Consider the following 15027-nt stretch of genomic DNA (forward strand, 5'->3'; position numbering starts at 1 on the left):
ATGGGATTTTATTTTTTCCATGTGCTTTTGTGGAAAGTTGATAGTATCTTGTATATTATGAATATAAATATTTTGAACATTGGCAAGGAGATACAGGAAAGGAAGCGGGCAAGAAAGGATTGAGAAGTGCTTATGTTTGGAAAATAAAAAAAAACAAACTTCAGAAACAATGTAAGACTTATTCCAATTTGAATTGTCCATGTTTGTCGTACGTAAAGCAGTACCAAACAATCTGAAACGTTCAGTGTGTAATCAGTTTTCATCTCCTTTTAGATTTATATATGTTAAACCTTATTTTATGTAGTCTGTATTGACTGAACTTTCAGTGATACAGTTTTGAACTGAAGAAATTTTTCTGTAAAATTACTCTTTTAAAGGAAATAAATTTTAGTTGTATATTAAGGGAATCAGATATTGTTCCATTATGTTTGCATACCATTGAATATGTAGCTTTTACATTAATTTTATTTTATTTACTCTTATTATTTTAAATGACTAGATCATCAGTGATAAGGTTAAGTCTTCTTACAATTTTAATACAGTATCATGGTTTATCTTTTCCCTTTTTGAATAATGTATACTTATATCTGATGTCTCTCTTAATTGATGGAAGGATGTTAAAAATTTAAAAAAAAGCAGCTTTGTTTTTTCAGTGAGTGGCATGTTTGTGAAAAGCTGATTCTTGAATATATATATTTTAATTTCCTCTGAAAATTTCAACTTTATATTTTTTCTAATTTAACATGTTCATTTTAGTTGGATGAACATTATTGGGTGGTCCTCAGCAGCCATGGTGAACGGAAAAGCAAGTTGGGAAGCGCTACAGTTGTCAACATAACGATTCTAGAAAATGATGATCCTCATGGGATTATAGAATTTGTTTCTGATGATCTAATTGTTACGATAAATGAAAGTAAAGGAGACGATACCTATAGTGGTAATTTATTCTACTTTTTATATTCTCTTACTGTTTACTAAAGAAGAAATTAGACATATGTTTAGTTTATTTCTTTAGTAAATAGTCATTTTTAGTTGTCCAACTGCTGAGAAATTACATGTAGTACAGAAATTGGTGTTTTAAAAAATCATGTTTAAGATTGCTAGTTTTATTTCTTACATAGTATTGTGATGATGACTTCAGTTATATTTTGATTTCAGTTAACCATATGTGGTAGAACTCAAACACTCAAAGGAATGAGTTGAGTCAAATAGGGAAAGCTTTAAGAGTTACTGCTAGGGAACTATTGCAGTGGCACAAAATGAGATGTATTGAAGGGTTATTTTTAGAGCTGTGTCTGTCTGGGTAAGAAAATCACTTTTGAGTATGCAGCTTCCTCTAGCTGCCCTTAACAAATATCCTTATAGGACTTTGTGATACCTAATTAGTCACCATTCTGCTCCTTTTGCTGAATGACTTTTAAAATCGCAAACTGTGATAGAAAAGATCAAGTCCATTTATTTTATCAATCGTATACCTACAGAGGGAAGACTAGGTTAATTTATATATATACCTTGAGGCTGGGCTAAGGAAATAATTGGTTTTTATTAAAAAGAGGGCTTATTTTTACTTTTATTTGAACAATTTCTTCACTCATCATTTTAAAATTGTTTAATATATGCTCATATGTTATACCCATTTGTATTTCACAGCTGTTTATGGTGTAATAAGAAATCGAGGCAACTTTGGTGATGTTAATGTATCATGGGTGGTTAGTCCAGACTTTACGCAAGATGTATTTCCTGTCCAAGGGACTATTTTCTTTGGAGATCAGGAATTTTCAAAAAATATCACCATTTACTCCCTTCCAGATGAGGTAAATGTTACACAAATAACTCTCTCTTTTTTTAATTATTATTTTTTAAAATAATTAAACATCTGGTAATTTACTTTGTCATGAGAGTATGTGATAAAGCAGCAGTCCCCAACCTTTTTGGCACCAGAGACCGGTTTTGTGGAACACAGTTTTTCCCCTGATGGGGGTGGGGGTGGGCAGGGGGCGGGGGATGGTTCAGATGGTAATGTGAGCGATGGGGAGCAGCCGATGAAGCTTCACTTGCTCACCTGCCGCTCACCTCCTGCTGTGTGGCCCAGTTCCTAACAGGCTGCTCTGGCCCGGGGGTTGGGGACCCCTGTAAAGAACTCATGTGTGATAATGTCTGACTATAAGCCAAAATAGAAATATTATTTTTGGTTTCCCTGAAGGCATTTTTAACTCTTAGAACTGATAGTCGCTGGTGACGCTGCATAGGTGCCAAATATCAGGGATTCATACTTGTGAGAGAGGTTAAGCACTTGGTTTGTACTTAGGCCCTTTGAGGATGAGGGCACCATCTACCAAGTATCCTATGGTTGCACTCTCAGAATCAGGACATTGGACCAGATGGATGGTGGATTCAGGGTAATGCAGAGAAAGAAGTTAGTAACAATGGGGTGGACCTTTCTGAGGGACACTGTGCTTCGAATAGGTATGGAAACCTGTCTCCTTTCCTTCACACTTGTGCCTCGAGAGACAAAGTTCCAACACTGTTCCATTTTAGGGTCTGGAGAAGACCAGCTTACGTGGATGAGAAAGAGAAACAGTGTCCATCTGGGGAGCCGTATAGGCTCAGAGATGTGGGGAGTCTCATCTTGTTAGGACAGGGGAATGAGGTCTTCATGATGTACTTCGGTGAAACTTAAGTAAGGTTTGTAAGGGGCCTTTGAGAGCTAGCTGAGCTTTTGTTACGATTATGAATTCTGTTCTAAGTGTGTCAAAAAGTTATTTTTCTGTTCTATTGTTTTTCCTTAAAAACAATATATATCCTATTTTCTTATAGAAATAACTTAAGCTGCGTAGTATTTCTGTTTTTAACTTACGTAAGGCAAAATATCTCTATTACCATTAAATTTTATAGTGAGTCAAAATAAAGTGACTGTTTGGATGAATGTACATTAAAATTTTGAGGGGTTCTGAGGCCTACTTGAATAATGGTTAGAGTGGTTCTGCCTCAAGTAGAAACAAACATTAGTACTGTTATTAATAAAGCTCTTTTTTAAAAAAGATAAAAATAATTTAGGAATATGTAGTGGAATTATTTATACAAATCACCTGACTTCAAGCATGTGTAACATTTTCCAAAAGATTCCAGAGGAAATGGAGGAATTTACCATTATCCTACTTAATGCCACTGGAGGAGCTAAAATAGGAAATAAAACTACTGCAACTCTGAGGATTAGAAGAAATGATGACCCCATTTATTTTGCAGGTGGTATTGCTTTCTTATTTGAGTGAGTTCACATCTTTCTTGAACAGTATAAAAATACTTTTTTTCAATAATTGTTTTAAGTGAACATTTTCAATAAAGCACAATTGTTGCTTGTTTAAATAGGATTTCATAATTTGTTTGGATGATCATTATTCAAACTCTTTGACATTTTAACAAATACTTTTAAGGATCTTCTGAAGGAGAAAGAAAATAAAATACTATTTTATTAGCTTTGTTCTCCTCCCACTTTTAAATTCCAAGGTATTTTCTTTCCATTGTGCAAAAATGAACACTCTTCCACATAACCTCTTCCAGTACACAGTGTAGCCAGTTCAGGGTCTGCGTATTGTACTTAATGAATGGTTACTTACTATAATTACTATTATCTAATGGACATATAAGTTAACGTATAAATTAAGGTCTCCCCATTTTTGCCACTTTAATGCTTTCTTTAGAACTGTCTTTTCCACCTGAGATATCTTTTAGTTTTATTTGGTATCTAATCTATTGGTATATAATTCTTTCTTAAATCATTTTTGCAAGATGTTCAGTTTACAACTGTAGGACTCTTAAACCTCTTGAGTATTATTATTGATTTATATTTTAACCTTCAGTTAACATGTAGTTAATGAGTTAGTCCTGTGTTCAGTCTTCTACTAACCCTGTAGAAGAAGTGGCAAAAATAAAACCTAAGATATCTGGGCCTATTCTCAAGGAACTTATGGTCTAAATTTGAAAATAAAGTGTATGAAACAGTAGGCAGAGGATTCCAGACAGTATGTAATTTACTGACAAATTGGGTGTTGAAGACAATGGATTCCATAGGAGTCAAGGCAAGAGGAAGGCCATTGACTAGAAGTAATCAGAGGAGACCTCATGTAGGCGTTGGGATCAGAGCTGAGTCTTTAAGTAAAGACACAGTGGAGGTCATTTCTTGTGGGGGCCAGGGAGAAACATATGTGATCTGAAAATATGGAGATGGAATCAGAAAAGCTCACACGTTTCTTCTTATCTTTATGAATATTTCAGAACCTCGTGTAGTGAGGGTTCGGGAAGGTGAGACTGCTGACTTTATAGTTCTCAGAAATGGATCTGTTGATGTTGCCTGCACCGTCCAATATGCTACCATGGATGGGAATGCTACCGCCAGAGAGGGGGACTTTGTTCCCATTGAAAAAGGAGAAATGCTTGTTTTTGTGGTTGGAATTAGAGAGCAGAACATATCTGTATTCATTAATGAAGATGATATCCCAGAAACAGATGAGTCTTTTTATATAATCCTCTTTAATTCAACAGGTAAATAAATTACATTTATGGCATATCTGTTGTTTCACTGCTTTTATGAGATGACATTAAACATTTAACTGTCACCTGGGATTGTTCAAGAGCAAAATTGCTTATTTCATTGCTTTCTTGAGGCAAGGGCTGAGGAATATATGTGTTGAGACTTCGTGTACCTGGTATACTCTACGTCATTATTCTTAATCTTTTTTCACAATGTAGCACACATAGAAAGTTATGTTATTATTATATGAGGAATAGAAATCTTTAGCTAAAGCTACCCTAAGGCTTTTCTAGTCATCCAAGGGCTTAGGGCATCTGTAGTCTCTTCCCTCCTAGCAGGGTGCTGGGCATAGTGGTTGGGAAGCTGCATTCTGTGGGTGTCTTGAGCCCAATTGGCTCTACAGCCACAATGCATGACAATTTGCAGGAGGGGAAATTCCTTCTTCTCCATGCTATAAATGAAGCAGGATGTTTTGTCCCCATTATATGGGTCCTGAGAATGTTTTGACCCCATCTTTAGTAAATTGGAGGGATTATAGCTTCTTTTGGTATTTATTTTATTCTTTTAAGAGTACATAGAGTTATTTTTTTCCTGAATCTTTTAGATTAAGAAGACATGATACTCCATCACCCCTGAATACGCGAGTGTGTTTTTTCCTATATACTAAGACGTTTTCCTACATAACCACAGTATAGCCATTGAAATCAGGTTAACATTAATACAGTTATTGCCTCAGACCCCATTCAGATTTCTCCAGTTTTCCCAACAATGTCCTTTCTAGCAAAAATGATCCTTTCCTAAATCATGCATTGCATTTAATTGCTGTGTCTCTTAATCTCTTCAGTCTGGAATAGAGTCTTTCCTTGACTCGCATGACCTTTATAATATAGAAGATTACAGGGCAGTTGTTTTGTTGAATGTCCTTCATTTTGGTTTGTTTGATGTTCCTCATGATTAGATTCAGGCTTTGCATCCTTGGCAGGAATTTCATAGATGTAATTCTGTGTTCTCATTATATCCCTTCTCTTGGCACATGATTTTGTTTTGTCCCTTTACTGCCATGTTTACTTTGACCACAGTTTAGGTGGTGACTGCCAGGCTTCTCTACTGTACTTTTTGTTCCTTTGTAATTAATAAATATTTTGTGGGGGAGATAGTTTATGAAAATACCCTGTTACTCATCAAACTTCCAATTTTTTCATTGATATATTTACCAGTATGGACTCATGATTTCTGTTTAATGCAGTGGGTTATATTTCGCTATCATTTCTTTTTTAACATCTTTATTAGAGTATAATTGCTTTACAGTGTGTTAGTTTCCACTTTATAACAAGGGCAATCAGCTATACATATACATGTATCCCCATATCTCCTCCCTCTTGCGTCTCCCTCCCACCCTCCCTATCCCACCCATCTAGGTGATCACAAAGCACTGAGCTGATCTCCCTGTGCTATGTGGCTGCTTCCCATTAGCTATCTATTTCACATTTGGTAGTGTATATATGTCCATGCCACTTTCTCACTTTGTCCCAGCTTACCCTTCCCCCTCCCCATGTCCTCAAGTCCATTCTCTACATCTCCGTCTTTATTCCTGTCCTGCCCCTAGGTTCTTCAGAACCATTTTTTTTTTTTTTTTTAGATTCCATATGTATGTGTTAGCATACGGTATTTCTTTTTCTCTTTCTGACTAACTTCACTCTGTATGACAGACCCTAGGTCCATCCACGTCACTACAAATAACTCAATTTCGTTTCTTTTTATGGCTGAGTAATATTCCATTGTCTATATCTGCCACATCATCTTTATCCATACATCTGTCAGTGGACACTTAGGTTGCTTCCATGTCCTGGCTATTGTAAATAGAGGTGCAATGGACATTGTGGTACATGACTCGTTTTGAATTATGGTTTTATCAGGGTACATGCCCAGTAGTGGGATTGCTGGGTCATATGGTAGTTCTATTTTTAGTTTTTTAAGGAACCACCATACTGTGCTCCATAGTGGCTGTATCAGTTTACATTCCCACCAACAGTGCAAGAGGGTTCCCTTTTCTCCACACCCTCTCCAGAATTTATTGTTGTAGATTTTTTGATGACGGCCATTCTGACTGGTATGAGGTGATACATCACTGTAGTTTTGATTTGCATTTCTCTAATGATTAGTGGTGTTGAACATCCTGTCATGGTTCTTTGGCAATCTGTATATCTTCTTTGGAGAAATGTCTGTTTAGGTCTTCTACCCTTTTTTTGGATTGGGTTGTTTGTTTTTTTGATATTGAGCTGCATGAGCTGCTTGTATGTTTTGGAGACTAATCCTTTTTCAGTTGCTTCATTTGCAAATATTTTCTCCCATTCTGAGGGTTGTCTTTTCGTCTTGCTTATGTTTTCCTTTGCTGTGTAAAAGCTTTGAAGTTTCATTAGGTCCCATTTGTTTATTTTTGTTTTTATTTCCATTTCTCTAGGAGGTGGGTCAGAAAGGATCTTGCTGTGATTTATGTCATAGAGTGTTCTGCCTATGTTTTCCTCTAAGAGTATAGTGTCTGGCTTTACACTTAGATCTTTCATCCATTTTGAGTTTATTTTTGTATATGATGTTAGGGAGTGTTCTAATTTCATTCTTTTACATGTAGCTGTCCATTTTTCCCAGAACCACTTATTGAAGAGGCTGTCTTTTCTCCATTGTATATTCTTGCCTCCTTTATCAAAAATAAGGTGACCATAGGTGTGTGGGTTTATGTCTGGGCTTTCTATCCTGTTCCACTGACCTGTATTTCTGTTTTTGTGCCAGTACCATACTGTCTTGATTTCTGTAGCTTTGTAGTATAGTCTGAAGTCAGGGAGCCTGATTCCTCCAGCTCCGTTTTTCTTTCTCAAGATTGCTTTGGCTCTTTGGGGTCTTTTGTGTTTCCATACAAATTGTGAAATTTTTTGTTCTAGTTCTGTGAAAAATGCCATTGGTAGTTTGATAGGGATTGCATTGAATCTGTAGATTGCTCTGGGTAGTATAGTCATTTTCACAATGTTGATTCTTCAATCCAAGAACATGGTATATCTCTCGGTCTGTTTGTATCATCTTTAATTTCTTTTATCAGTGTCTTATAGTTTTCTGCATACAGGTCTTTTGTCTCCTTATGTAGGTTTTTTGCTAGGTATTTTATTCTTTTTGTTGCAGTAGTAAATGGGAGTGTTTCCTTAATTCCTCTTTCAGATTTTTCATCATCATTAGTGCATAGGAATGCAAGAGATTTCTGTGTATTAATTTTGTATCCTGCTACTTTACCAAATTCATTGATTAGCTCTAGTGGTTTTCTACTAGCATCTTTAGGATTCTCCATGTATATTATCATGTCACCTGCAAACAGTGACAGCTTTACTTCTTCTTTTCTGATGTGGATTCCTTTTATTTCTTTTTCTTCTCTGATTACTGTGTTTAAAACTTCCAAAACTATGTTGAATAATAGTGGTGAGAGTGGACAACCTTGTCTTGTTCCTGGTCTTAGAGTAAATGGTTTCAGTTTTTCACCACTGAGAACGACGTTGGCTGTGGGTTTGTCATATATGGCCTTTATTATGTTGAGGTAAGTTCCATCTGTGCCTACTTTCTGGAGGCTTTTTATCATAAATGGGTGTTGAATTTTGTCAAAAGCTATTTCTGCATCTATTGAGATTATCATATGGTTTTTCTCCTTCAGTTGGTTAATATGGTGTATCACATTGATTGATTTGCGTATATTTAAGAATCCTTGCACTCCTGGGATAAACCCCACTTGATCATGGTGTATGATCCTTTTAATGTGCTGTTGGATTCTGTTTGCTAGTAATTTGTTGAGGATTTTTGCATCTGTGTTCATCAGTGATGTTGACCTGTAGTTTTCTTTCTTTGTGATTTCTTTGTCTGATTTTGGTATCAGGGTGATGATGGCCTCATAGAATGAGTTTGGGAGTGTTCCTCTCTCTGCTATATTTTCTAAGAATTTGAGAAGGATAGGTGTTAGCTCTTCTCTAAATGTTTGATAGAATTTGCCTGTGAAACCATCAGGTCCTAAGCTTTTCTTTGCTGGAAGATTTTTAATCACAGTTTCAATTTCAGTGCTTGTGATTGGTCTCTTTATATTTTCTGTTTCTTCCTGGTTCAGTTTTGGAAGATTGTGCTTTTCTAAGAATTTGTCCATTTCTTCCAGGTTGTCCATTTTATTGGCATAGATTTGCTTGTAGTACTGTCTCATGATTCTTTGTATTTCTGTGGTGTCAGTTGTTACTTCTACTTTTTCATTTCTAATTCTATTGATTTGAGTCTTCTCCCTTTTTTTCTTGATGAGTCTGGCTAATGGTTTATTAATTTTGTTTATCTTCTCAAAGAATCAGCTTTTGTTTTATTGATCTGTGCTATCATTTCCTTCATTTCTTTTTCATTTATTTCTGATCTGATCTTTGTGATTTCTTTCCTTCTGCTAACTTTAGGGATTTTTTTTTTGTTCTTCTTTCTCTAATTGTTTTAGGTGTAAGATTAAGTTGTTTATTTGAGGTGTTTCTTGTTTCTTGAGGTAGGATTGTATTGGTATAAACGTCCCTCTTAGAACTGCTTTTGCTGCATCCCATAGGTTTTGGGTCATTGTGTTACCATTGTCATTTGTTTCTAGGTATTTTTTTTATTTCTTCAGTGATCTCTTGGTTATTTAATACTGTATTGTTTAGCCTCCATGTGTTTGTATTTTTTACAGATTTTTTCCTATAAATGTTATCTAGTCTCATAGCGTTGTGTTTGGAAAAGATACTTGATACGATTTCAATTTTCTTAAATTTATCAAGGCTTGATTTGTGACCCAATATATGATCTATCCTGGAGTTTCTTCCATGAGCACTTGAGAAGAAAGTGTATTCTGTTGTTTTTTGGATGGAATGTCCTATAAATATCAATTAAGTCCATCTCATTTAAAGTATCATTTAAAGCTTGTGTTTCGTTATGTATTTTCAATTTGGATGATCTGTCCATTGGTGAAGGTGGGGTGTTAAAGTCCCCTACTATGATTGTGTTACTGTCAATTTCCCCTTTCATAGCTGTTAGCATTTGCCTTATGTATTGAGGTACTCCAGTGTTCGGTTCATAACACTGTAAGTTCATATTTACAACTGTTATATCTTCTTCTTGGATTGATCCCTTGATCATTATGTAGTGTCCTTCTTTGTCTCTTTTTGTAATAATCTTTCAGTCTATTTTGTCTGATATGAGAATTGCTACTCAGCTTCCTTTTGATTTCCATTTGCATGGAATATCTTTTTCCATCCCCTCACTTTCAGTCTGTATGTGTCCCTAGGTCTGAAGTCGGTCTTTTGTAGACAGCATATATATGGGTCTTGTTTTTGTATCCAGTCAGCCAGTCTGTGTCTTTTGGTTGGAGCATTTAATCCATTTACATTTAAGGTAGTTATCGATATGTATGTTCCTATTTCCATTTTCTTAATTATTTTTGGTTTTGTTATTGTAGGTGTTTTCCTTCTCTTGTGTTTCCTGCCTAGAGAAGTTCCTTTAGCATTTGTTGTAAAGCTGGTTTGGTGGTGCTGAATTCTCTTAGCTTTTGCTTGTTTATCTGTAAAAGTTTTAATTTCTCCTTTGAATCTGAATGAGATCCTTGCTGGGAAGAGTAATCTTGGTTATAGGTTTTTCCCTTTGATCACTTTAAATATGTCCTGCCACTGCCTTCTGACTTGCAGAGTTTCTGCTGAAAGATCAGCTGTTAACCTTATGGGGATTCCCTTGTATGTTATTTGTTGTTTTTCCCTTGCTGCTTTTAATATTTTTTCTTTGTATTTGATTTTTGATAGTTTGATTACTATGTGTCTTAGTGTGTTTCTCCTTGGATTTATCCATGTGGGACTCTCTGCACTTCCTGGAGTTGATTGACTATTTCCTTTCCCATATTAGGGAAGTTTTCAACTATAATCTCTTCACATATTTTCTCAGTCCCTTTCTTTTTCTCTTCTTCTTCTGAGACCCCTATAATTAGAACGTTGGTGCGTTTAATGTTGTCCCAGAGGTCTCTGAGACTGTCTTCAATTCTTTTTATTCTTTTCTCTTTATGCTGCTCTGCGGTAGTTATTTCCACTCTTTTATCTTCCAGGTCAGTTATCCGTTCTTCTGCTCACTTATTCTGCTATTGATTCCTTCTAGAGAATTTTTAATTTCATTTGTTATGTTGTTCATCATTGTTTGCTCTTTAGTTCTTCTAGGTCCTTGTTAAACGTTTCTTGTTTTTTCTCCATTCTCTTTCCAAGATTTTGGATCATCTTTACTATCATTATTCTGAATTCTTTTTCAGGTAGACTGCCTATTTCCTCTTCATTTGTTTGGTCTGGTGGGTTTTTATCTTGCTCCTTCTACTGCTGTGTGTTTCTCTGTCTTCTCATTTTGCTTAACTTACTGTGTCTGGGGTCTCCTTTTCGCATGCTGCAGGTTTGTAGTTCCCGTTGTTTTTGGTGTCTGCCCCCAGTGGCTACGGTTGGTTCTGTAGGTTGTGTGGGCTTCCTGGTGGAGGGGACTGGTGCCTGTTTTCTGGTAGATGAGGCTGGATCTTGTCTTTCTGGTGGGCAGGACTGTGTCCGGTGGTGTGTTTTGGGGTGTTTGTGACCTTAATTATGATTTTAGGCAACCTCTCTGCTAATGGGTGGGGCTGTGTTCCTGTCTTGTTAGTTGTTTCGCATAGGGTGTCCAGCACTGTAGCTTGCTGTTCGTGGAGTGGAGCTGGGTCTTAGCGTTGAGATGGAGCTCTCTGGGAGAGCTTTCACCGCTTGATATTACATGGAGCCGGGAGGTCTTTGGTGGACCAGTATCCTCAATTCGGCTGTCCCACCTCAGAGGCCCAGGTCTGACACCCAGCCGGAGCACCAAGACCCTGTCAGCCACACGTCTCAGAAGAAAAGGGAGAAAAAAAAGAAAGAAAGAAAAAATAAATAAAAAGAAATAAAGTTATTAAAATAAAAAATAAAAATAATAAAAAAATTATTAAAAGTAAAAAAATTTAAAAAGTAATTAAAAAAAGAAAGAAGAGAGCAGCCAAACCAAAAAACAAATCCACCAATGATAACAAGCGCTAAGAACTATACTAAGAAAAAAAGAGGACAGATGGAACCGTAGGACAAATGGTAAAAGCAAAGCTACACAGACAAAATCACAGAAAGAAGCATAGACATACACACTCACAGAAAGAGAAAAAGGAAAAAATATATATATCTTTTGTGAAGTCTGAGGTCTTCTGCCAGTGTTCAGTAGGTGTTCTGTAGGAGTTGTTCCATAGGTAGATGTATTTCTGATGTTTTTGTGGGGAAGAAGGTGATGTCCACGTGATACTCCTCCGCCATCTTGAAGGTGTCTCAGGAAATTTATTGCAGATGACCTCATCATCTGAGGGGCCCACACGCCACTGGGGTGACTACCTTCGCCTGCTGTCCAGTACATTTCATGGTGACCGTGGCTGCCACCGCCGAGCAACTGACACTAACAGCTAACTACTCGCCCTGTTTCGCTATCATTATTTACCTTGATGGTCAAATTGTCCCAGATTTGGCCAGTGGTAGCCTGTTTAAGATGACTTCTTTGTCTTTGTGACCTGTCGCTATTATTCTGTGAGCATTTTCTTACTTCCTGGAACAGCAAGCTATTCCAGACTCATCTTATACTTTTCCTGTCAAAACCCTGAAATCAGTCATTTATTCAAGAAGCCCTGACTCCTCTTAGTGAGGAATGTTATTTATTTATTTATTTTATTATTATTATTATTTGGCTGCGTTGGGTCTTTGTTGCTGCGTGGAGGCTTTCTGTAGTTGCGGTGAGCAGGGGCTGCTCTTTGTTGCGGTGCACGGGCTTCTCATTGTGGTGGCTTCTCTTGTTGCAGTGCATGGGCTCTAGGAGTGCAGGCCTCAGTAGTTTTGGCTCATGGGCTCTAGAGGAAAGGCTCAGTAGTTGTGGTGCACAGGCGCAGTAGTTGTGGCTAGCAGGCTCTAGAGCGCAGGCTCAGTAGTTGTGGTGCACGGGCTTGGTTGCTCCGTGGCATGTGGGATCTTCCCAGACCAGGGCTTGAACCTGTGTCCCCTGCATTGGTAGGTGGATTTTTAACCACTGTACCACCAGGGAAAGCCCAAGAATGTTATGTAGAAACCAGGACCTCGGTACTAGGTATGCTAATTATTACTGAGTTTATGGTCCTCCTAGGCCCTCTTACAGAGATAGGGAATATATGTATGTATGTATGAATTTATGTATATACACATGTACATTAACATCTGTAGTTCTGTACTCAACTGTATACATTGAAGACCATTAGTTCACCTAGGGTCTCCATTTCTATCCAATATCACAAGTTTCATTCTCGTTTTCATATTTATCCCTTCCTCCCCTGGTAATGAGAAATCCAGCTCCCATTATCTTTAATATCAATATATTTACTTATTTGATTAATTCACCTTGTGTGTAACCACTTTCCCATTGCTTTACCTTCTTCCCACAATGAGTCTGCTTTTCTTACTGCAGTAGTGTTCTAGCTTCCTGCTCTAGGCCAACCCCCTACCCTCATGTGGGTGCCCTCCCACTCCACTCAGACTCCAACATCGAACCCCAAGCTTTTCTCTGTTGGAGATGCCTTCCTTACCCTGTGTGAGCTCTAACCTTGTGTTGGGTCACTGTGGTGTCGTATCCCTAACTCACAGCGTGCATGCCTACGTTGTGCTCTACCTCTTAGACTGAAATATTAAGAAAGAAGAAGAGGAAAAGAAAGAGATCACTTGTTTGTGCTGTGTTTATCATTCTCCCTATTCCTTTTTCTCTTTCTCTTTGTGTCTTTCTTCCTATTCCCCTTCCTCTCCATTATTTTCAGTACCACCTATGACATGTTGCATAACAAATGCACGTTATAGCAGAACCCTGCCAAAATTAGGCGTTCTTGTTTTTATTTGTTTTTGTTAGATTTTATGATATATTTTAAGTTATTTTATTACTCCATAATGTCAGGATTTTCTATACAGTGATTTACTGTCTGTTTTTATGTTGTTTTCCTCTTTCCATTTGCTATCATCAAGTAAGGTTGAGTACAATTGTATATTTATATAAATTATTTTTAATGTGCTGGTTTGCCACGTATTTCTTTTTCTCTAATTTTAGTTTTAGGTGTTGCCCTCATCTAATTTTCAAAGTTTTATTTGTATCAGTTTACTGAACTTTGATAAATACCAATGACTGAGCATCTACCCTGCTAGGGTATGAAACTGATTAAGAAGCATTTGTACAAGGACTTAACAGTAATATTGTGTGTGTGTGTGTGTGTGTGTACCTGAGTGTGTGTACGTGTCAGTGTGTGCGCGTATTAATATAAGGTGATAATCGCTATGCCAGATTGACAAAGTGTGAAGTGCTGTAGGAACACAGTGGAGGATGCACTTAACTTGGGAATTCAAGGAAGAATTCCTGGAAGATATGTTGCTTGAGCTGGGTCCTGAGGAGTGAAAAGAAAAGAAGTGAAAAAAGGTTGGGAAGACTTTTGCTCACAGAGGGAACAGCTCCAGTAAGAGGAAAAGCTATGGACCTCAGGGGAGTGATGAGAAGAGACCTAATTTATTGGCTGTAATGGTGTTAACATGCTGTGGAAACAATTGGAGTAGAAAGGATTCAAGTTCAACATCATAAAGGTTGCTTTGTTCTATGTATGACCAGATCAGACTCTGCTGCCTAAAGGCGGAGATCTAAAGGGAAATAATTGGGTTGCTCAAAAGGTTCATTCAGGTTTTTCCATAAGATGTTATGGAAAAACCCGAATGAACTTTTTGGTCAATCCAATATTTAAGCCAGTGATTCTAATTAATATGTCTTATGAGGTAATACTTTCATTAATTTTTATGAAATGAAAGAATCTACCTCAAAATGTTGAAATTTGATAAAGCTATGTTTTTAATTTCTAATTAAACTATTGAGGTGATATTCCTATTGCAAATAAAAATATCATGTATGTTTTTCAGTAAAGTAGTTCTTCTGTAATTAAACATTTCTTGAGACAGGTCACATTAAACTTATTTAGCCATCTCTTTTATTTATTTATGACCTTCAATGAGGAAATTCTTCCTGGAATTTGAACCTTATTTTAAACTGTTTCTTAGTTTAAAAATACAAATTTAACAATAAGTCAGGTACTTTTTTATTATTTTGACTTTTTCATTTTTAATTTAGGTGATACAGTAGTATATCAATTTGGAATAGCTACAGTGATAATTGAAGCTAATGATGACCCAAATGGTATTTTTTCCTTGGAGCCCATAGACAAAGCAGTAGAAGAAGGAAAGACTAATTCATTTTGGTAAGCATATTTGGACAAGGCAAACTCAAAATTGGTTAAAATAAAATATTTATGTATGCAAAAATTTGAAAAATTGTTAATCTTTCAAAATTTAAAAAATGGTTAAGAATGGAATAATTTCAAAGTTGGTAGTCTGAATGAATTGTAAACTTTGTTCATG

At 36.6% G+C, this 15027-nt stretch overlaps 1 protein-coding gene across 1 annotated transcript in view; it reads left to right on the top strand.

The window, feature by feature from the left end:
* ADGRV1 (adhesion G protein-coupled receptor V1) overlaps positions 1–15027 on the top strand; it is a gene marked incomplete at its 3' end in the record, with an annotated part of 235235 nt that overhangs the window by 51072 nt on the left and 169136 nt on the right. The window contains exons 15-19 of the mRNA XM_007467398.1: positions 757–937; positions 1651–1814; positions 3123–3246; positions 4276–4542; positions 14741–14867. Coding sequence (XP_007467460.1) covers positions 757–937; positions 1651–1814; positions 3123–3246; positions 4276–4542; positions 14741–14867 — 863 coding nt within the window. The remainder of the gene's footprint in view (positions 1–756; positions 938–1650; positions 1815–3122; positions 3247–4275; positions 4543–14740; positions 14868–15027) is intronic.

The sequence above is a fragment of the Lipotes vexillifer genome, unplaced genomic scaffold, assembly GCF_000442215.2.
Source record: "Lipotes vexillifer unplaced genomic scaffold, Lipotes_vexillifer_v1.1 scaffold1111, whole genome shotgun sequence".
NCBI lineage: Eukaryota > Metazoa > Chordata > Mammalia > Artiodactyla > Lipotidae > Lipotes > Lipotes vexillifer.